At 39.2% G+C, this 25,143-nt stretch overlaps 1 protein-coding gene across 1 annotated transcript in view; it reads left to right on the top strand.

Moving 5' to 3' along the window:
- LOC124612239 overlaps positions 1–6,386 on the top strand; it is a 234,963-nt gene extending 228,577 nt beyond the window's left edge. The window contains exon 8 of the mRNA XM_047140314.1: positions 5,823–6,386. Within this exon, the coding sequence (XP_046996270.1) occupies positions 5,823–5,857 (35 nt within the window). The 3' untranslated portion in view covers positions 5,858–6,386. The remainder of the gene's footprint in view (positions 1–5,822) is intronic.
- Positions 6,387–25,143: the final 18,757 nt, after the last annotated feature.

Genomic DNA, 25,143 nt, shown 5'->3' with positions numbered 1-25,143 from the left:
CTTTCGAAATGTGGTGCTACAGAAGAATGCTGAAGATTAGATGGGTAGATCACATAACTAATGAGGAAGTATTGAATAGGATTGGGGAGAAGAGAAGTTTGTGGCACAACTTGACCAGAAGAAGGGATCGGTTGGTAGGACATGTTCTGAGGCATCAAGGGATCACCAATTTAGTATTGGAGGGCAGCGTGGAGGGTAAAAATCGTAGAGGGAGACCAAGAGATGAATACACTAAGCAGATTCAGAAGGATGTAGGTTGCAGTAGGTACTGGGAGATGAAGAAGCTTGCACAGGATAGAGTAGCATGGAGAGCTGCATCAAACCAGTCTCAGGACTGAAGACCACAACACAGTGTTGCATCTTTCAGTACTGTGGGCACTATTAATAGTTTTCTACCTCTTGTTTTATTCCAGTTCTGGACCACAACTGAAATGGTGATAGTGAGGTAATATATTTTTGTTTCACTCCATGAGAGGTGTTAATTGTCACACAAACCACCTTGACGTAGAACAAATATCTCAGTTTTAAATATAGTTTTGCAAATAGTTCTTATTTTGTTGTTGTTGTGGTCTTCAGTCCTGAGACTGGTTTGATGCAGCTCTCCATGCTACTCTATCCTGTGCAAGCTCCTTCATCTCCCAGTAACTACTGCAACCTACATCCTTCTGAATCTGCTTAGTGTATTCATCTCTCAGTCTCCCTCTACAATTTTTACCCTCCACGCTGCCCTCCAATACTAAATTGGTGATCCCTTGATGCCTCATAACATGTCCTACCAACCGAACCCTTCTTCTAGTCAAGTAGTGCCACAAATTTCTCTACTCCCCAATCCTATTCAATACCTCCTCATTAGGTATGTGATCTACCCATCTAATGTTCAGGATTCTTCTGTAGCACCACATTTCAAAAGCTTCTATTCTCTTCTCGCCTAAACTATTTATCGTCCGTGTTTCACATCCATACATGGCAACACTCCATACAAATACTTTCAGAAACGACTTCGTGACACTTAAATCTATACTCGAGGTTAACAAATTTCTCTTCTTCAGAAACGCTTTCCTTGCCATTGCCAGTCTACATTCTATATCCTCTCTACTCCGACCATCATCAGTTATTTTGTTCCCCAAATAGTAAAACTCCTTTACTACTTTAAGTGTCTCATTTCCTAATCTTATTCCCTAAGCATCACCTGACTTAATTCGGCTACATTCCATTATCCTTGTTTTGCTTTTGTTGATGTTCATCTTATATCCTCCTTTCAAGACACTGTCCATTCCGTTCAACTGCTCTTCCAAGTCCTTTGCTGTCTCTGACAGAATTACAATGTTATCGACAAACCTCAAAGTTTTTATTTCTTCTCCATGGATTTTAATACCTACTCCACACTTTTCTTCCGTATCCTTTACTGCTTGCTCAATATACAGATTGAATAACATCGGGGAGAGCCTACAACCCTGTCTCACTCCCTTCCCAACCACTGATTCCCTCTCATGTCCCTCGACTCTTATAACTGCCATCTGGTTTCTGTATTGTAAATAGCCTTTCGCTCCCTGTATTTTACCCCCGCCAGCTTCAGAATTTGAAAGAGAGTATTTCAGTCAACATTGTCAAAAGCTTTCTCTAAGTCTACAAATGCTAGAAATGTAGGTTTGCCTTTTCTTAATCTAGCTTCTAAGATCAGTCGTACAGTCAGTATTGCCTCACGTGTTCCAACACGGAATCCAAACTGATCTTCCCCGAGGTCAGCTTCTACTAGTTTTTCCATTCGTCTGTAAAGAATTAGTGTTAGTATTTTGCAGCCGTGACTTATTTAACTGATTGTTCGGTAATTTTCACATCTGTCAACACCTGCTTTCTTTGGGATTGGAATTATTCTATTCTTCTTGAAGTCTGAGGGTATTTCACCTGTCTCATATATCTTGCTCACCAGATGGTAGAGTTTTGTCAGGACTGGCTCTCCCAAGGCTGTCAGTAGCTCTAATGGAATGTTGTCTACTCCCGGGGCCTTGTTTCGACTCAGGTCTTTCAGTGCTCTGTCAGACTCTTCACGCAGTATCATATCTCCCATTTCATCTTCATCTACATCCTCTTCCATTTCCATAATATTGCCCTCAAGTACATCGCCCTTGTATAGACCCTCTATATACTCCTTCCACCTTTCTGCTTTCCCTTCTTTGGTTAGAACTGGGTTTCTATCTGAGCTCTTGATATTCATACAAGTGGTTCTCTTTTCTCCAAAGGTCTCTTTAATTTTCCTGTAGGCAGTATCTATCTTACCCCTCGTGAGATAAGCCTCTACATCCTTACATTTGTCTTCCAGCCCTCCCTGCTTAGCCATTTTGCACTTCCTGTTGATCTCATTTTTGAGACGTTTGTATTCCTTTTTGCCTGCTTCATTTACTGTGTTTTTGTATTTTCTCCTTTCATCATTATCTCTTCAGTTACCCAAGGATTTCTAGCAGCCCTCGTCTTTTTACCTACTTGATCCTCTGCTGCCTTCACTGCTTCATCCCTCAGAGCTACCCATTCTTCTTCTATGTATGTTCTTATGTATGTCACATAATATTTTAGTACTTCCTTATTTTGTGCTGCTAAATGCATTTTATACACCAATAATTATCATACATTTTTAGAGTCTCAATTATCACAAACATCTCATTAAAACCTCAATTCTGTGTCAGAATTAAAGAATATGTATTGTATTATTGTTCTGTTAACAGCTATGAAAGCATCAGAAGTAAATCTGACATCATCATAAAACAGTTAAAGGAGTCAAGAGACAGTATTTTGAGTAATTTATCCTCCCTGTTGTTACCTCGACCATATTTTTCTTTTTGTTACTTTAATTTCATTTGTCAAGAAAGTTCAATCTGGCACTGGAATGTCGAGTAATTCAAATCTATTATCTGCTGCCGTATATATAAGGCCTGTCTAAAAAGAATCTGATCTTTGGCCAGAAAAAATATTTCGAATATCTGACGGGGTTGGGACCCTAATCCCCTTCAAAGTATGCCCTTTGTGCTTGCACACACTTAGCCCACCGATCCTTCCACTGCTGGAAACACCTCTGGAAGTCTTCTTTTGGAATGGTGTTAAGCTCCATCGTCGTGTTCCGCATTATCTCTTCTCTACTCTCAAAACAGGATCCTTTCAGTGACACCTTCAACTATGGAAACAACCAGACATTGCAAGGAGCCATGTCTGGAGAGTAGGGAGGTTGGTGAATGGCTGTAATTCCATGTTTGGCCAAGAAATTTTGGATCAAGTGGCATGAATGTGCGGGAGCACTGTCGTGATGCAATTGTCAGTTTCTTGCATCCACATGTCTAATCTTTTGCGCCGAACTGCATCACAGAGTCACCGGAGAGCACCTTGATAGTGCTACTTTGTCATTGTTTGTCCTTCCGGTTCATATTTGTGATACACAACTCAACAACAGCTGCCCTCCAAGCAGTTTGGGGCCTGCCAGAATGCTTGTCACTCTCCGCTGATGTGTGGCCATTTTTGAATTGGTTGAACCACTCCTTAATTTGTGTTACACTCATTGTATCTTCTCCAAACACCTGCTGAATCTTATGAATTGTTTCACTTAGAGAATCATCAAGCATTTGACAAAATTTGATGCAGTATCTTTGCTCAATACGTTCAGTCATCTTGAGAGAATCGATATTCCCATGAGCACGTTGTGTAGCACCTCACTCAGTGACCGACAGGCAGCGACTGACATGCTGGAAGGCAGGTACAAAATTTACACATGCACATAAAGGCCTCTTCCTTTACTGTGTACAGTGGCGTGCGCTATCGTCTCTATTTTGTGCGGGAAAATCAAAGGTTGGATACTTTTTAGACAGACCTAGTATTATTATGCATCACAGTTTTAATTTGTGAGATGCAACACCATTCATAGTTCTTTCTTAACAGGTGTAAGTGTCTTACCCTTGCTTCTCATTGTCATGAGTGAGAGGGTCTTCTAATTCTTTTCCATCTCTCACCATTTAGAATTATAAAACTGTTATGTACTGTATCATTTAAATTAGTAGCATAACAATCAAAAGACATTTTAGATACATATTGTAGTACTTGATAATACATTTGTCACTGTCAACAACTGTTGTTTCAGTTTGTTGCTTGAAAGCATCACTCATTTTTGTAAATCTACAAATATTTTTAAAAAAATTTCTTTTCTCTGTTTGGAAGCATTTCTTTTACCACTTGTTTCCCTCCTTGAGAACTGCCTTCTCATTTCTTTCCTCTCATTGAAAGTTTTAGATTTGATTTATCTTTCTGAAGAATGAGATTTGTTTTATCGTGTACAGGATAATTATGAAGTCCATAAAACATTTCAGAATGTTGATACATATAAATGGCCAAGAACAACATAACACATGATACAGTACATGAAATACTAACATTCAGAACATTTATAAATGTTGTTAAAAAACTGTGCACTCACCTTTCATCACACACTGCACATCTAATGGGTAGATTCTGCTCATACCCAACGCAGCATATCAGGAGTGTTGGTGGGACCAGCTGCTCCTCTTCAAAATTTTGCGGTAGAGGTGGAAAATAAATGATATACTCCCCCCTCACCAACCCCCCCCCCCCATCCCCCCACCCCCCCACCCCCCCCAAAAAAAAAAAGAAAAAAATTTGAGAGGCATCAAGTAGAGCATCTGTAGTGGCCACTTAAGCAACATCAGGTCAACGACTGCATCACGACCTATCCAATAACCTGTCGTATCCCATTCAGGTAACGTAACACCATACACAATTATGGAAACATGAAGGGGTGCCATCTTGTTGAAAGATAAAATCCCTGCTATCAGTTTTCAGTTGTGACATTAGCTTCAGCTGCAGCATGTTGAGATGGGTGATACCAGTGAAACAGGATGGCCCACTGTCTATCTTACAGGACAGTTAACATTCTTGGAATCCTGGATGTGTTCTATGTTGATTCTGTATCCCCCATGTAAGTGTGTTGTGTTGGTTGACCTTTCCTGAAAGATGAAAAGTGGCTTCATCACTCTAGGTTAATATGCTTGTGAAGTTGCCATTTTCAAGATGGTTCTGCATATGAGTGCAGAACTGCAGACAGTACAATTTTTTATTATGGCTTATGGTTTACAAAAGCTGTAATTTGTATCATTTCACTCTTAATAATTTTTTAAATGTTTCATGGACTTTATAATTTCCCTGTACCTGAATTTTTTCCTTATTATTATCAAAATCTTTTGGACCATGTCTTGTGATACAAAAGTCTGATTATTGCTTTATTTTGTGTTGCTCCTTTTCACCCCATTTCTTTTGTAATCTTTATTGTTGTTTATCTCTGCCAGTGCAGAGCACTTCTTTCACAAGCTTTTATTCAAGGTACCTGCACTACTTGTTTTTTAATGTTTATTGAAAAGTTTCATTACAATGTCTTGACATGAAAATTGGAGATAAAAAAATGAAAATGTGCATATAAAATGGCAAGTGCATGTATATGTTAAGATGGTGTTGTGAAAAATTTCTTTATTATTTAAAGAAAAAATGAGAAAGAAAAGAGAGAGACAAGTTTATGAGAAGATAGAAAACATTGTTAATTTAAGTGACAGTAGAATCAGAATTTCAATCAAGAGCAAGTTGAAATGCAAGAAATGAACTTTTAATCTATATTGATTGGTGTAAATAGTGGCAGAATATTTACATTTGATTAAAAATATTACCATTTCTTCTTAATATAGCTTACCATAATTTATTTGATGAAGTCTGTTACATACTTTTTTCATGAAATTATTTCCAAAAGATAATCTAAGATAATGTGTTTAATTTTTCAGCAAATGTTTTCACCGAGCAATCTGTATCTCCTTAAGTGCTGGAAGCCTGAAAAAGCACAATGTGTCCACTGTTAATATTGTCAAGAATAATTTAAGAAGTACAAAGCAGTGTGACAAATTTTTGAAGCAAAATTCTGGTTTTATATGAATTGTACTTAATAAATCTATTTTGAATGTTTATGTGTGCATGTATGTGTGTATGTATGTTGGCAAATCGAACATTGTAAGTATTTTATATGTCACTGAAATTACTGTATTTCAATTGTATTATCTAGAACACTCTGCCTGGAAATTGAGCCTATATTTTCTAAAGACTGTTGTTTCTTGGACTCTTGCCATTTTACAGGTATATGTCCTGATATCCTTCCTTTTGTGTGTTCATAGATGTAAGAATAACTTCCTGTCATTTTCTTTAAAAAAAAAAAAAATCTGTTCTTCGTGATTTTTCACAGTTTTAGAACACAGTTGCAGGTTGTATTATTGGTGTTTATATTTTCAGCACTTTATTGTTATTAACCTTTTTAGTTGTACAGAATAAATTAGAACTTTATGATGTAATCTGAATTACAGTTGTTGAAAATATATGAACTGTGATTGTTACAAGAACTGTTGAAAATTAGTATAAGACTTTTAGAACGTTTTGTATTTTGACCCTAGTAAGTGCCAAATTGCAGCACTCCAGGTAAGGTCTGAGCTCATAAGCCACAATATGATGTCCTTGAGTCATATTTTCAACCACAGCTGCGATCTCCATAATATTTTAATAAAAATTTCATTAGATATGCAATGTTCAATGTTGAAACCATTATAAACTGCACATATCTTTCATGATAGCACCAATAGTTAACTAGATATGAGAGGTGAAGGAATGCTGTTATGTTGCATCAGCTTACCTTATTTTCTGCCAACAACTACCACTACAGTAGTGACTTGTTTAGCAGGTTACCCTGCAGGCACCACAATGTGGTTACACATTATTATACAATTTTATAAGGCCTTTATTTTTACCGATACTCAATGTAAATATGTGATGTTGCTAGAATCTCAATGAAGGATTTGAAATTTTTCCATCAAACCTAAATCTTTTCAGCACAAGAGAAAAACCCAGGTCCATATTTTTTAGTGCTTTTGATGTCATATTCTTTATGCTTGTAATAATGAGTCTTCTCAGTTCTGGGAACAATTCTGGAAGAGAAGGATGGAAAATTTCTTCTTGATGTTACCTCACAGGAAGAAATTAAATGCTTGAGAGATACAATGAACAGCACAGATGCATCCAGAACATGTTATCTTGCATCTAGTGTACAATCATTTCATTCACTCAAGAAGTCTTTAAAGAATGGCATCATGTAACCATCGAAAGTCTTGGTGTCAAATGCATAATTGCATTTAGTTTCAGCATCTGTCACAACTCTTGGATTTCTGTGCCAGTATGGGCTTAGTAATCACAAACTCCTTTTTTAAACATAAGAACATTCACCGGTATACTTGGGAAGGCAGGGGAACCAGATCTGTCATTGACTATATAATAACAGATCAGGAATTCAGGAAGGCTGTTAGGGACACACGTGTATTCAGGGGATTCTTTGATGACACTGATCACTATTTAATCTGCAGTGAAATTGGTATTGTGAGGCCAAAAGTGCAGCAGGTCAGGTCCATATGTAGGAGGATAAGAGTGGAGAAACTTCAGGATAAGGAAATCAGGCACAAGTACATAACAGCGATCTCAGAAAGGTACCAGTTAGTTGAATGTAGTCGATTACAGTCATTGGAAAAGGAATAGACAAGGTACAGGGACACAGTACTAGAAGTGGCTAAAGAATGTCTTGGAACAGTAGTGTGTAAAAGTAGGATGAAGCAAACAGCTTGGTGGAATGACACAGTCAAGGCAGCCTGTAAAAGGAAAAAGAAGGTGTATCAAAAATGGCTACATACTAGAACTCAGGTAGACAGAGAAAGTTATGTTGAAGAAAGAAACAAAGCCAAACAGATAATTGTAGCATCCAAGAAGAAATCTTGGGAAGACTTTGGAAACAGGTTGGAGACTATGGGTCAAGCTGCTGGAAAACCATTCTGGAGTGTAATTAGCAATCTTCGAAAGGGAGGTAAGAAGGAAATGACAAGTATTTTGGACAGGTCAGGAAAACTGCTGGTGAATCCTGTGGATGCCTTGGGCAGATGGAGGGAATATTTTGAAGAGTTGCTCAGTGTAGGTGAAAATACGATCAGTAATGTTTCAGATTTCGAGGTAGAATGGGACAGGAATGATGATGGAAATAGAATCACATTTGAGGAAGTGGAGAAAATGGTCAATAGGTTGCAGTGCAATAAAGCAGCTAGGGTGGATGAAATTAAGTCAGAACTCATCAAATACAGTGGAATGTCAGGTCTTAAATGGCTACACAGGATAATTGAAATGGCCTGGGAGTCGGGACAGGTTCCATCAGACTGGACAAAAGCAGTAATCACACCAATCTTTAAACATGGAAACAGAAAAGTTTGTAGCAACTACTGAGGTATCTCTTTAATCAGCGTTGTGGGTAAAATCTTCTCAGGTATTGTTGAAAGGAAAGTGCGAGTATTAGTTGAAGACCAATTGGATGAAAATCAGTGTGGGTTTAGGCCTCTTAGAGGTTGTCAGGACCAGATCTTTAGCTTACGGCAAATAATGGAAAAGTGTTATGAGTGGAACAGGGAATTGTATCTATGCTTTATAGATCTAGAAAAGGCATATGACCGGGTTCCTAGGAGGAAGTTATTGTCTGTTCTACAAGATTATGGAATAGGAGGCAACTTTTGCAAGCAATTAAAGATCTTTACGTGGACAGTCAGGCAGCAGTTAGAGTTGACGGTAAATTGAGTTCATGGTTCAGAGTAGTTTCAGGGGTAAGACAAGGCTGCAACCTGTCTCCACTGTTGTTCATATTATTTATGGATCATATGTTGAAAACAATAGACTGGCAGGGTGAGATTAAGATATGTGAACACAAAATAAGCAGTCTTGCATATGCGGATGACTTAGTTATGATGGCAGATTCGATTGAAAGTTTGCAAAGTAATATTTCAGAGCTAGATCAGAAATGTAAGGACTATGGTATAAAGATTAGCATCTCCAAAACGAAAGTAATGTCAGTGGGAAAGAAATATAAACGGATTGAGTGCCAAATAGGAGGAACAAAGTTAGAACAGGTGGACGGTTTCAAGTACTTAGGATGCATATTCTCACAGGATGGCAACATAGTGAAAGAACTGGAAGCGAGGTGTAGCAAAGCTAATGCAGTGAGCGCTCAGCTACGATCTACTCTCTTCTGCAAGAAGGAAGTCAGTACCAAGACTAAGTTATCTGTGCACCATTCAATCTTTCGACCAACTTTGTTGTATGGGAGCGAAAGCTGGGTGGATTCAGGTTACCTTATCAATAAGGTTGAGGTTACGGATATGAAAGTAGCTAGGATGATTGCAGGTACTAGTAGATGGGAACAATGGCAGGAGGGTGTCCACAATGAGGAAATCAAAGAAAAACTGGGAATGAACTCTATAGATGTAGCAGTCAGGGCGAACAGGCTTAGATGGTGGGGTCATGTTACACTCATGGGAGAAGCAAGGTTACCCAAGAGACTCATGGGTTCAGCAGTAGAGGGTAGGAGGAGTCGGAGCAGACCAAGGAGAAGGTACCTGAATTCGGTTAAGAATTATTTTGAAGTAATAGGTTTAACATCAGAAGAGGCACCAATGTTAGCACTGAATAGGGGATAATGGAGGAATTTCATAAGGGGGCTATGCTCCAGACTGAACGCTGAAAGGCATAATCAGTCTTAAATGATGATGATAATGATCTGTCACATGTAGATGCATCTGTTATCTTACAGATTTTTCATAAGGGAACAGGCACAAAATTCAACATAGCTTTCCAATGTTCAGCATACTGTCTGGAGAAAATTTTATCAAAAACAGTGGAGTGTCATGTTTTGCACTTGGTGATAGATTAAAAATACAATGTTTGCCAAAGAAAATGGAACACTCGAAAGGGGAAGAGGAAATGAAATGAAAAGTCATGGGTTGAGATCGTGTGTGTTATTATTGCTGTGATCACAAAATCAAGAATATTTAGAAAGAACTTGGCAGTATGAGCCCACTTATCAGTATGACATTGTACCTGTCTGACCTGGGTGCATGCACTGATTTGGTTGGGAAGGGTGTCTGTCATAAAGCCATTGTATCCTCACCTGAGGCTAGCTGACCCCACAGCTGTTGTGACTGGTGCTTGATATCCTTTATAATGGCACCAGGATGGAGTTGATATCCAAGCTGCTGTTTGCACATATGCTGTAATAGGGACAGATCTGTAAATCTTGCTGCCAGCGGGGATACCTCAACATAATGCAGTCAGCTCATAGACACGTGTTCTGTTGAAAACTGCCACCATAATAGTGTCATTTGAGAGATCATGTACCAGTGTGCCACCAGAGTTTCCTCAATCACTACCAGCTGTGATCTTAAGTCATACTCGATGGCTCTCCAGACTGTGAGATCAGGAGTAACATTGATGTGCTACTCCAAAGCATTGGAGGAATGGGACATCTCTCAGGTCGCCTCCGTACTCACCAACAATGGTCATCCTTGGTATAGTAGGACCACAATTCATCACTGATCACAATGCGATGGCAGTCATCAGCAGTCCATGCTTCCAGTCCCAGCACCATTCCGAATGCAGCCTTTTGTGATGTGGTGCTAACAGCAGCCTACACGTTGGGATGGTAATTCCCTAGTCTGGCTGGTGCTAGTTTCTGACAAATGCTGCAGGATCACACAGAATGTTCCAGAGAATCCATTGCTTGTCTGTGATGGCAGATCAGATACGATGGGGTTGTGTACAAGTTGGTCATTGGGGCTCAGTTCAAAGCAGGACTCATCGCTGAAGATAATTCTAGTCCAGCCAATGAGGTTCCAGACCAAAGACGAGTCTGGAGATGCCCTGGACAGTGATTGGAATCAACCTGACTGTCACCCACCATATGCCCAGGCAAGGAGTGATGGTATGGGGTGCTATTTTTTATCATGGCAGGTCCCCTTTGATTGTCGCCCATAGTGACCTTGCAGCACAGCAGTACATTGACAGTATTATACACTTAGCTTACATTTCAGTAAGATAATGCCTGCTCACACATGGTGACTGCATGTCTTTGTGCTTGCCAAACCCTACCTTGGCCAGCAAGGTCGCCAGACCTCTCTCCAATTGAGAGGCCAGCCAATTGAGAACATTGTGTGTGTGTGTGTGTGTGTGTGTGTGTGTGTGTGTGTGTGTTTGTGTGTGTGTGTAACACTTGGCTGAAACACTTTGTGGATAAATATACATCACAGCAGCTTTTAGTGGTTCCATGATGCTGTTCTTTAAATACATTGAAGCTGTCCAGCAATGTTCACAGACAGAGTGTATTAACTTTCAGAACTCATTTATATACAGTGGGGTCATGTCTCGTTGGAAATTGAACCCCCCATTGCCTCCTCTTCAATCTCGACTTGTATCTTTAACTAGTTTTCAAGTATATTCAACTTAACTGAGTGGTATGGTAGTTCTCACGGCAATCAAATATTTCATTTAGAACTTTATCAAAACACGTTTTCTTTATGGCCATAACTTTTATCATAGTGGCTGCTTGGCAAAATCCTTGAGTTTTCAGATTTGAACATTATTTCCATTAAAATGTGTAGGTAAATAAACTATGGCTTTTGATCTTCTAGTAAATTGTTCTGGCAGATCAGTGGCCATCAAATCTCAAAAAATGCCTACCTCTTCACAGAATAATGGGCCTGCAGTTTATCTACCAGTTGCACTTTGCACAAGTTTCACTTCAATCACTCCATAGGGTTTTCTTCACTGTTATTCCTAAGTAAATCTACTAGGTGACTCTCTCCACAAATTTCTACAGATTTCGTAGAAAAATTTTGGTATATTCTTTGCAATCAATGTGAATACTGAATTTACTTTTCATTTATTGTGTAGTTACATTATTGCCCATCGGTACAGATTGTTACTCAGTATATAGTGAAGATGTTGAGTCGCAGACAAACACAGCAAAAGACTGCACTTGGTAGGTAGATTTTGCTAATTTATGGTGAAATCCTGAGACAGTTGATTCATTTGATTTCTGATTTCTTTATGTACAGTATTACATTAATACACTCCTGGAAATTGAAATAAGAACACCGTGAATTCATTGTCCCAGGAAGGGGAAACTTTATTGACACATTCCTGGGGTCAGATACATCACATGATCACACTGACAGAACCACAGGCACATAGACACAGGCAACAGAGCATGCACAATGTCGGCACTAGTACAGTGTATATCCACCTTTCGCAGCAATGCAGGCTGCTATTCTCCCATGGAGACTATCGTAGAGATGCTGCATGTAGTCCTGTGGAACGGCTTGCCATGCCATTTCCACCTGGCGCCTCAGTTGGACCAGCGTTCGTGCTGGACGTGCAGACCGCGTGAGACGACGCTTCATCCAGTCCCAAACATGCTCAATGGGGGACAGATCCGGAGATCTTGCTGGCCAGGGTAGTTGACTTACACCTTCTAGAGCACGTTGGGTGGCACGGGATACATGCCGACGTGCATTGTCCTGTTGGAACAGCAAGTTCCCTTGCCGGTCTAGGAATGGTAGAACGATGGGTTCGATGACGGTTTGGATGTACTGCGCACTATTCAGTGTCCCCTCGACGATCACCAGTGGTGTACGGCCAGTGTAGGAGATCGCTCCCCACACCATGATGCCGGGTGTTGGCCCTGTGTGCCTCGGTCGTATGCGGTCCTGATTGTGGCGCTCACCTGCACGGCGCCAAACACGCATACGACCATCATTGGCACCAAGGCAGAAGCGACTCTCATCGCTGAAGACGACACGTCCCTCCATTCACGCCTGTCGCGACGCCACTGGAGGCGGGCTGCACGATGTTGGGGCGTGAGCGGAAGACGGCCTAACGGTGTGCGGGACCGTAGCCCAGCTTCATGGAGACGGTTGCGAATGGTCCTCGCCGATACCCCAGGAGCAACAGTGTCCCTAATTTGCTGGGAAGTGGCGGTGCGGTCCCCTACGGCACTGCGTAGGATCCTACGGTCTTGGCGTGCATCCGTGCGTCGCTGCGGTCCGGTCCCAGGTCGACGGGCACGTGCACCTTCCGCCGACCACTGGCGACAACATCGATGTACTGTGGAGACCTCACGCCCCAAGTGTTGAGCAATTCGGCGGTACGTCCACCCGGCCTCCCGCATGCCCACTATACGCCCTCGCTCAAAGTCCATCAACTGCACATACGGTTCACGTCCACGCTGTCGCGGCATGCTACCAGTGTTAAAGACTACGATGGAGCTCCGTATGCCACGGCAAACTGGCTGACACTGACGGCGGCGGTGCACAAATGCTGCGCAGCTAGCGCCATTCGACGGCCAACACCGCGGTTCCTGGTGTGTCCGCTGTGCCGTGCGTGTGATCATTGCTTGTACAGCCCTCTCGCAGTGTCCGGAGCAAGTATGGTGGGTCTGACACACGGGTGTCAATGTGTTCTTTTTTCCATTTCCAGGAGTGTATAAAACATACAGTGCTTTGATTGTATTAATATATATCACATATATCAGCAGCCAGATGCTGCGGTCATGTGTGTAGCCGGCCTCTGTGGCCGAGCAGTTCTAGGCGCTTCAGTCTAGAACCACGCGACCACTACAGTCGCAGGTTCGAATCCTGCCTTGGACATGGATGTGTGAGCTGGCCTTAGGTTAGTTAGGTTTAAGTAGTTCTAAGTCCTAGGGGACTGATGACCTCAGATGTTAAGTCTCATAGTACTCAGAGCCATTTGAACCATTTTTTGCGGTTGTGTGTGTGTGCGTGTGAGTCTGTGTGTGTGTGTTTGTGTGTGTGTGTGTGTGTGTGGTATCTTCGAGGAAGGGCTTGTCTGACAGTCTTTTTGTTGTGCCTATCCTCGACTCAACAGCTCTGCTATATGGTGAGTAGCAACTACCCTTTTCATAATATTTGGTACATTACATCCCGGATTTTCCATTGTTAATTAGATCAATGTATTTAATTCATTTGGTCAAATCATGGCAATTAATTAATAATACTCTGTTGGCATGGAAGTATAGAAACATTTGGCTTGATGAGCTTATTTGAGACTGTAGCTACTTTCTGAATTGTTAGAGCCACTGATGATGTCTCCAGCATTGGAAGAGGAAATGTTCGGCAGAGAAGTATGCCTTGGAACATGGTCTAATGGGGGTAGGGTTGATTTGGTGGAAGAGACCAAACAGTGAGGTCATCGGTCTCATTGAATTAAGGAAGGAACCATCCCGGCATTTGCCTGAAGCAATTTAGGAAAATCACGGGAACCTAAATCAGGATGGCCGGACGCGGGAATTAACCATTGTCGTACTAAATGCGAACATGATCTAATGACCATACAACAAAAATCACCCATAATTATTTAATATTTTGCAGTAAATATAATAGCATTATTGTTTTGATGCTCCAACCTCTGTGTCTGCAGTGGAATTAGGATGACTGATGTATCAACAGCATAGCTCGTGAGACATGAATACAGCCTAGTGAAAATTTTGCTATGTGTGAAAGACAATCTCTCAGACTGTTATATGTTTTATTATTTCACAATCAGAAGATTCTGAAAGACAGCTTAATAACATTTAGGAACTATTGTGCAACATATGTGTACAAGAAATATGTTTAAACAGGCTCATAACCTTGTGACAAAAACAAAACAGCTAAATTAAATCAGTGTGGGGATAACTGCATGAAAGGGACATAGAATGCACACAGACAATGCATGAATTGTTAAAGAGAAGAGCTGGTACAACCGCAAAGTCTTTCACAGCCGATTTGTTGTATGCAGTATTGACAAACATAGCCTAATGAATAAGCACAATATTGTGTGCTTCAGACTGTAGCTTCAGGTTGCTGTGACTCAATCATCAAAGAGCCCATAGAAATTAGAGTGTATGTCAACAACTTAAATTGTGATATGGACACTTGACACTGAGAGATTATGTGTGATAGAGGCTGCAGATGATGATCCTTCTTTGGTGCCAATGTAATCAGTTGTCTCAGTGAGCGCTACTGCACAATTGACACCTGTGTCATTCGGTTTCTCCTTTGGCAATCAATTTCTTACTTCAGGAGGACAGTGGTAGATAGTTTGAAAATTTCAGATTTTTACAGAGAATCTTTGAGACAAATGCAATGAGAACATTTCAGAACACAAAGAGCTAATTCCTGCCAGTTCACAGTATGGAACCAAAAAGAGAAGATGAGATAAAATACAAAGTTTTCTTCATAGAGTGAAAGTAAAGAAAGAACAATTTGTGGATGACTTCAATTTCAATACTACATGTTTTCTCTAATTGTTATGTTTCTTGAATTTTGATTTATCATACTTGTTGCAGAGACTTCAGATTCACAGACTCTGACATGTTGTGAATGGCAACCTTAAAACGAAGCACTAAAAGCTAAGAACACATAAATTAATAAGTGGCAAATGAAATATCTGCATAAATAATGATGTAAAACTGTGGAGACATTTACACAGATCCATTTTGTTCCCCTCATTCTTTTATTTCATGAGCCATATCTCTTCCTAAGTCATTCTAGTCATCTTCTTCAACTGCTTGTGTAATACAGTAGGAAGAGCTGACCTAATCATTTCGTATTGATTTGTTTAGCCAGTTGAAGCTGAATATGTGAAATAAGGATAAATTTTTCATCGCACATTATTTCTTCATATCTATAAGTAAAAATATAAATGTTCAATTGTTCAAAATCCTAAATCTCCAAAAGTTTTCACCAATTGCTTTTAAATTTTGACACAGTACTACATTCAAATACACTCATGTTTTTATATACCTACTGGAGTGAGTCAGGAGGAAAGGTACATGCTTTGAGAGGTGGTAGTATCAGTAAATGTAAATGTCGTGTGACTAGGGCCACCCGTCCGGTAGACCGTTCGCTTTGTGCAAGTCTTTCAATTTGACGCCACTTCGGCGACTTGCGCATCGATGGGGATGAAAGGATGATGATTAGGACAACACAACAACCAGTCCCTGAGTGGAGAAAATCTCTGACCCAGCCAGGAATCGAACCCGGGCCTTAGGTTTGACATTCTGTTGCACTGACCACTCAGCTACTGGGGGCAGATGTAGTATTAGTGATTCAGAAAAAGAAAACTACATATGGATGTATGCCCTATTATGAATGGTTTCTGATATAGAATACGTTTATATCACTTTTGTGCATTTTTCTTGAATAATTTGGAAACCACACCCTCCAGCAAAAAAACATGTCACAGTACAAAATTAAACTATATCAAATTTCCTACAAAAAAGCTCCTATTCGTTGTTTTTTTTTTTCTCTAGGACTAATGGTGTGTCCGAAGAGAGCATGAGAATGTTGAAAAACTTGTTCAACACGCATGCGCTGTATCCTATATAGTTTTTGTAGGCCAATTTGAAGTAGTTTCCCAACTTGATAGACCACAAGTGTCCCACATCAAACTGTTTGTCTCAACTTGCTACCTCAAATAGGCCTAAAAAAAGTATGTAAGCTACAGCACACGCACGTCGAATGAGTTTTGCAACATTCTCGTGCCCTCTTCGCACAAACCATTAGTTGTAGAGAAAAACATGAATAGGACCTTTTTGTAGGAAATTTAATACAGTTTAATTTTGCACTGCAACACATTTTTGCTGGAGGGCGCGGTGTTCAAGTTATTCAAGAAAATTGTAAAAAAGTGATATGAAATGTGTTCTACCTCAGAAACCGTTTGGAATAGGGAATACGTCCATATGAAGCTTTTTGTTCAGAATCACTAATACTATCACCCCTCAAAGCATGTGACTTTCCTCCTGAGTCATCTGTATATTACTATATAAAGACAAGATGTAACTGTCGTTTAATGTTGTTACCAAAAATTTTGAAATTTCTTGATCGATTAACTTCAAATTTTTACATGAGACTTTAATGTTCAAACTGACTTACTACATATTTTTTAAATATATACTGTACATAAATATACATCTATTACATAAAGGGGAAACATTCTTCACAAAAATTGCAAAAGTTTTTGTCAATTTACTTTAAATTTTTACATGATACTTTAATAAACCTTCGGACAGATACAGGGTACATATTTTTTTATGGTATATAAATATATATTTAAAATCCAAACGAGTTGATATTCAGTATTGTTACCAAAAATCTTAAAAAGTTCTTGGCTGATTTTCTTCAAATATTTACACAATACTCTAATAAACATTTGGATGTACATAAGCTATGTATTTTAATGTATGTGATATTTAAATATGTATGTATTATATGACAGGGAAAATCTGTTATGAAAAAACTCAAAAAGTTCTTGACCACTTACTCCAAATAATTACATGACACACTAATCAGCATTTGACAGGCCTAGGCTATATACTTTTTTAAAAAAACAATGTACAGGCTTTTTTTGTGAACATTAACTGTGGGAAGGAAAATGCTGTGCTGTGAAAAGTAGTCAGTTTTAATATGATAGTGGGGCATTTAAACCATTAGACAAATTATTTCTCCAATATATATTCTTTGTCCTTAACTATAATTTTAAACATAATTGTATATACAACTCTGTGCTGTTTTCTTCATCACAGTCAGTTTTAATAGGAAACAGGAAAGTTGTATTTGTGGCTTATCAGCTTGTGATTAGAATACTACTATAGGACCTAAATAGTCTAAAACTTTTATTCCTATTGATCTGCAGATTTAAAATACACAAAATGCTCTTACTGGAGTTACTATCCTCACAGATTCAGCAGCAGAAGAGGTCTGTCATACTCCATATACTAATGATCCCATCCGATTTATCCATTTATTTTAAGCAACTTCAGTTCCCAATCAAGATTTTATTGACAATAACAGTAAACAAAGCTCAAGGTCAATGAGAGGGGGGAAGAAGAGACAGACAGATGGGGGGGGGGGGGGGGGGGGGGGGGAAGGAAATTGGCACAGAGAGGAGGAAGGAGGAGATTGATGGTGGTAGAGGGGGAGGAAGAGTATGGACAGAGAGAAGGCTGGAGAAGGAGATTAGAATGTATATTCAATTCCCAAACATATTTAGCAATTGCGAAGCATTACCAGATTCACTTATAATGTATAAATATGTATTTAATATAGAAAGGGGAAACACTGTTACCAAAAATCTTGAAAAGTACTTGGCCAACCAATTTGCTTCATACTTTTACGTAATACTCTAATGAACATTCAGATGGACATAGGTTCTATATTTTTTAAATAAATATAATGTATTAGTATATATGTAATATACAAATTTGAAATGTTGTTACTAAAAATATCAGAAAGCTTTTGACAAATTTACATCAACTCTTTAAACGTTACTCTAACAAATATTTGGATGGACTTAGACTACACATTTTTTTAAATATATATAATGTGTAATGGCAAAATGTTGTTAGCAAAAACCTCGAAAAGTTTTTGATCAATTTACTTAAATCTTTTACAGGAACTTTAATAAACATTCATGTGCACATAGGTCCTATATATCTTTTTAAACAACAATGTACAAGTTTTCTGTTACAACTGACTATGAGAAAGAAACTGTTGTGCTTTGCTCTGCGGTGAATGTGTGCAGTTTTGTTTTCTTTCTCTCAAACAGTTTTAACTATGGCAGTAGACTTATCAGCTTATGATTAGAATACTACTATGGAATCTGAATTTGCAATAACAATATACAGAGCTTAATATCAGAGAGAGGGAGAGTATAGGTAGACACAGAAAGGGAGGATGAGGAGATGGACATATGCAGAAAGGAGGAGGAGATGGACAGAGAGAGGGGGAGGAGGAGATGAAGAGAAAGGGAGGATGAGGAGATGGACAAAGAGAGGGAGGAAAAGGAGATTAGGTCATATGTCCAATTGTCATTCATATTTAGGCTTGATAGTATAGTAGTACAAATTTTTTTTAAATTCTTAAATATGGACATAATACTATGCTAGGCAGTGGCCACCCTTGGCAAAACTGAATTGAAAACTTAGTAATAAATTTCAGCTGTTGTCTTTTCAGTGGTGTTTTTTACTTCGCCATTGTACAGTTTGAAGTCACAGTTTCATCAGGGCTTCATTAGTTATGTAAGGACATTCACTGAAGTTCAACATGCCAGAAACTCGTATCGGTGAATGTTGTTGATTTCCTTTGTTATGACATCATAATGGAGTACCTTCCACATGTTGTTTGTAACGGTTATAGTTATATGCTGAAAAATACATACATTGACACAACAGCTTTCATTAGAATTCATCAGTGTAATGTGTTATTCAGAAGTTATAGAGGAGTCAGGCAAGAGGAGTTCCTTCTGTCTTTCCTTTCCAGTGCCCTTTAACCAGTCAGTGCTGGATCAGGACTGGTATGATATTTTTCCAATTTTCGCAAAGAACCAACCATACTTGTATATAGATTCTTATTGTGATGGAGTTGCCACTAAGAGGATTCTGTGTCATGAAAATACTATCAGTAAGGAAGTTTACAGATCCTCCTCCTGGGAGAAAAAGAAGAAATGTGTATTTATGGGTCAAATTCATTTTCATTTTGCAGGTGATTTTGTTCTGCTTGCCTCTAGTGCAAGTAAACTTCTATATGCAATGGAAGAACTCAATGAAGCAAATTTGATAGTGAACCTGAAAAGCAATTTAAGATGAAAGTAGTGTGTAATCAACACATCAAAAGAGAATTGCGTTTATTAACAATGAAATCAGTGTGTTGAACCAATTGCTGAGTTTTTGTATGGTCAGGAAAAGAAATAAACAAAGGAGTAAAAAGGGCCTAAAGTTGCTTTTGTAAACTACACACAGTCTTGAAAACTAAGCTTTTGAAGTGACTGAAATGGAAAGCTTACAGTCAGTGTGTGTTAACAATTTTTATTCATGGAAGGGAGACACTGACTTTTAATTCTAAAGCCATTCAGAAACTGAGGGTAGCTCAATGGGCAAGGAAAGATACATGCTAGTAATTAATAGAAGAGATTGGAAATAATTCTGAAAAAAGTATGAGTAAGAAGGAAATTTATTCGATTTGAGTGTGTTAACTTTGAGAAATACCTGGACTTTATACAGTGGAGTGACTGGTCACTTTGTAAATGCTACAAATGTGCAAATAGTGGAGGTCTTTCAGCAGCTTTGTGTTTGGGTGCAAGAAGGGTAATTGTGGTCCACCCACAAAGATAGGTTACCCACCTCTGACACATGTTACTATGAAAACTATAGAAGTTGCGAACTTGTAAGTACACATATTATAACAAAAATCAAGGAGTATGCTTTCAGATATAAAAGATGACTATGTATTTTTGTGTAATTAAATGTGACATAATTACATCAATACTGATCGCAGTATGAAAGTGACATTGTTCTACTGTTTAACCAAGGCAGCAACATTGACTGAAAGGTTCATCTAGCTGTCCTTTTCAGTTGTTGTGCCATTATTTCTTTAATCACTGAATTCAGTTACTAGAAACTATACATACAACCACAACATAACACATCATTTCACACTTTCATAATTATGCACAGTACACTATTAACAAAATAAGGAACCATTGGTCATGTTACTAGTTACATTTGTGAAGCACTTTCTAATAGCAGCCAGCATGGTGTTTTGTGTTTTTATTATTGTGGATGTGAATTTGATCTTCATTTGTGCCTTATGGCTACATATTTAACGTACCTCCATAACATCATACAACCAGCATTAATTGCTGGTCCTTCTGAAGAAGACGTTTTTAAAGACATTGCTATATCTACATCTGCATGTACACACTGCAAACTACCGTGAGCTGTGTGGCAGAGAGTATGTCCCATTGCACCATTTATTAGGGTTTCGTCCTGTTCGATTCACGTATGAAGCATGGGAAGAATGATTGTTTGATTGCCTCTGTGTGCAGTAAGTATTCTAATCTTATCCTCAAGATCCGTATATGAGTAGTATGTAGGGGTCTGTAGTATGCAGAGTCATCATTTAAAGCCTGTTCTTGAAACTTTGTTAGGAGACTTTCTCGGGACAGTTTACGTCTGTCTTCGAGTCTGTTAGTTCAGTTTCTTCAGTATCTCTGTGACACTTTACCATGGATCAAAAGAACCCGTGACCATTCATGCTGCTCTTCTCCGTATATGCTCAACATCTCCTGTTAGTCCTACTGGTATGGGTCCCACACACTTGACCGATATTCTAGGATGGGTCACAGGAGTGATTTTGTAGACTAATTGCACTTCCCTTGTATTCTGCCAATAAACCAAAGTCTACCATCTGCTTTACCCATGACTGAACCTATGTGATCATTCCATTTCGTATCCATACAAAGTGTTACTCCCAGGTATTTGTATGAGCTGGCCGATTCCAGCAGTGACTCATTGATATTATAGTTATATGATACTAAGTTTTTTCGTTTTGTGAAGTGCAAAATTTTACATTTCTGAACATTTAGAGCAAGTTGCCAATCTTATCAACATCTGACTGAATATTTATGCAGCTTCTCTCAGGCAGTACTTCATTATAAAGAACTGCACCATCTGCAAAAACCTGATTTTACTATTAATATTGTCCTCAGTGCCATTAATAAACAACATGAACAGCAAGGGTCCCAACACACCTCACTGGGGCACACCAAAAGTTACATCTACATCTGACAATGACACTCTATCCAAGACAACATTCTGTGTCCACCCTACCAAAAAGTCCTCAATCCAGTCACAAATTTCACTTGATACTCCATGCGATCATACTTTTGACAATAAATATAGGTATGGTGCTGAGTCAAATGCCTTTCAGAAATCAAGAAACACTGCACCTACCTGGTTGTCTTCACCCAAAGCTTTCAGTATGTCATGTGAGAAAAGTGTGAGTTGGGTTTCACATGATCGATGTTTTCGAAATCTGTGCTGATTGGCAGTGAGGAGATTATTCTGTTCAAGTTAGCTAATTATGTCTGAGCCAGAATATGTTCTAAGATTCTACAACAAATTGATGTCAAGGATAATTCATGGTAGTTTTGTGGATCACTTCTACTAGCCTTCTTGTAGACCGGTGTGACCTGCGCCTTTTTCCAAAAACTGGATATGGGTTCTTGTTCAAGGAATCTACAAAAGATTATAGTTAGAAGAGGGACTAACTCAGCTGCAAAGTCAGTGTAGAATCTGACAGGGATTCCATCAGAGCCTGGAGCTTGATTCAATTTCAACGATTTCAGCTGTTTCTCAACACCACTGACACTAATACTTATTTCATTCATCTTTTCAGTGGTACGAGGATTAAATTGGGGCAATTCTCATGGATTTTCCTTTGTAAAGGAACATTTGAATATGGGGCTAAGCATTTCAGATTTTGCTTTGCTACCTTCAGTTTTAGTTCCTGTCTCATTCGCTAGTGACTGGACACTAACTTTGGTGCCACTACCAGCTTTTACATACAACCAGAATTTCTTTGGATTTTGTGAAATGTTTTTTGACAATATTCTACTCCGGTAGTCACTGAAGGCATCAAGCAGTGCACTCCTGACAGCCAAGCACATTTCATTTAGCATCTCTGCCTACAGCGTGTTATGCAGTAATCTCTGTTTCTTTAGAAGTTTCTTTACAGTTATCATGGAGGCCCCCTTCCATCATGAACTGTTTTACTGGGTAAATTATATCCAGCGCATGGTCAACTATTCTTTTAAACTTGAGACATAGTTCTTCTATATGCTCCTGACCTGCGCTGAAAGTTTCAAGTTCCTCATTGAGATGCGACATTACTGATTTTTTTAAATCTAGTTTACTGAATATATATAATAGAGGTAAACATTCCACATGGGAAAAATATATCTAAAAACAAAGATGATGTGACTTACCAAACGAAAGCGCTGGCAGGTCGATAGACACACAAACAAACACAAACATACACTCAAAATTCAAGCTTTCGCAACAAACTGTTGCCTCAACAGGAAAGAGGGAAGGAGAGGGAAAGACGAAAGGATGTGGGTTTTAAGGGAGAGGGTAAGGAGTCATTCCAATCCCGGAAGCGGAAAGACTTACTCTAGGGGGAAAAAAGGACGGGTATACACTCGCGCACACACACACATATCCATCCACACATATACAGACACAAGCAGACATATTTAAATATCGTCGTCACTGATACCAGTTTCAATGTGGACATCCTCAAAGACGTCAGGTCTGTTTGTTGCCATTAGATTCAATATACAAGGATCGTTCATTAGCAATGCCCCACATTTTTTTCTCAGAACATATTTATTGTTAAGAGTCAGAATTAGGTGACAATATACATCAAAATGTCTTGTCCATGTATCAATATTATGACAAGGAAAGTTGCTATTCACCGTATAGCGGAGATGCTGAGTCGCAGATGGGCACTACGAAAAAACTCTCACAATTAAAGCTTTTGGCCATTAAGGCCTCCATGAACAACAGACACACACACACACACACACACACACACACAAATGCAACTCACACACGACTGCAGTCTCAGGTAACTGAAACCACCTGTGACTCAGCATCTCTGCTATATGGTTAGTATCAACTTTCCTTCTCATAATAATGTTACATTCCATCCTGTATTTCACATTGTTTGATTTTTGTCTTGTCCATGTCCTATTTTTCTACATATTCTCCATAATGTTCTATGGCCATACACCAACATTGTGAAATAGCATGTATTCCCTGCTGGTAAAAGCTCTTGTCCTGTAGATGTAGCCATGTTTTCACTGCATGACTGACACTCTCATCATCTTCAAAGTGTGTTCCCCATAGAGAATCTTTAAGCAGCCCAAAGAGACGGAGGTCTGAGGGTGCCAGGTCTGGACTGTAGGGTGGATGAGGCAGTGATGTCCAGTGGCTGTGACAGAACGTCCCGAGTGTGGCTGATCATGGAGCTCTGTTTCTGCATTTCCTGAAGGCTGTTACTTTCTTTACCCATCACCCAACTGCACTCCTATCAACTGCAGCATTGCCACACACTGCACACGAATGTTTATTGATGTTCACCAGGTTTCTTTTTCTGCACACAAGAATTCAATAATAGCACACTGATTCTAACGTGAGTCGTATGTAGACGCCATTTTGACACAGTACTACGGTTCAGCCATCTGCCAGAATGGTTCAAATCAACACGGTTACACAAATTTTCCTGGCACACAGAACAAACATCAAATGTGAAGCACCAACAAGGATGTTTGTCTGTGTGTATTAACGGCTTTAAAAAAAAAAAAAAAAAAAAAAAATTGGGGTATTGCTTACTGTACGACACTCGTATTACCATCATGAGTGGGGTGCCTAACTATCTGTTCAATGTATTTTTCAGAGAAGGCATTTAGTAAAGTTTCGCAGGATGTCTTATCATGTCCACCACTAACAAAACTGTAATTTTTCCAATTTATTGTTAGATGATTAAAGTGTCTACCAGTGATTACAGTATGATTGAAGAACTTATGTACAAGTGAACTGAGATTTTCTCTGAAGTTTTTGGTTACATCAGGAGATGGACTGGTGGGCAACAGAAGGATCCAATTATCATTTTATGCCCATCCCTTATACTAAGTCTTGCCCAAGCAATCTCACATGCAGTTTCAATTTCTATCTTGTTGAGTTTCAGTTTTTTGTCTACTATGACAAATACACTACCTCCATTTCCCATTTGGCTATCCTTTCGATATACACTTAAATTTTCCCCAAAAATCTCTCTGCTCTCAATTTCAGGTTTCAATCAGTTTTATGTACCTAGTATTGCAAGAGATTCACTGCTTTTCATGAACACTTCATACTCTGGCACTTTGTTGCGAATGCTTCGGAAGTTTACCATCACCTATGAGAGGCATTTCTTTCGACCTTACACTGATATTTCTGGGTTTCCTACAGCTATCATTATCTGGATTGGATGGAGACTTGCCTAATCTAAAAACACATGATCTATTTAGGGGGCCCTACAATTCTCACCACTATGGCGCAAGTCCAGAATGTTGCAACCTAGCTTGTCACAGAACCTTCAAAGTCTCTGGTTCAGTCCTTCCACTCAATTCAGAACCAAAGGACCACGATCAGTTGTGAGGACAATGTTGCAAATTGTGAGCTTCATTGAAACTCCACATGCAAGGCTGGTCTTCTCTGCCAATCGCTGGAACGACCCAAAAATGACTTTGGAGCCCAGACGACAGGCATCATTTGTTCCAATGTGTGCCACAATCTGCAGCTGGATGCACCTTGTTCCCCCAATG

This window comes from Schistocerca americana, chromosome 4 (genome assembly GCF_021461395.2).
Source record: "Schistocerca americana isolate TAMUIC-IGC-003095 chromosome 4, iqSchAmer2.1, whole genome shotgun sequence".
Classification (NCBI taxonomy): domain Eukaryota; kingdom Metazoa; phylum Arthropoda; class Insecta; order Orthoptera; family Acrididae; genus Schistocerca; species Schistocerca americana.
This window is presented reverse-complemented; position numbering and strand designations above follow the sequence as displayed.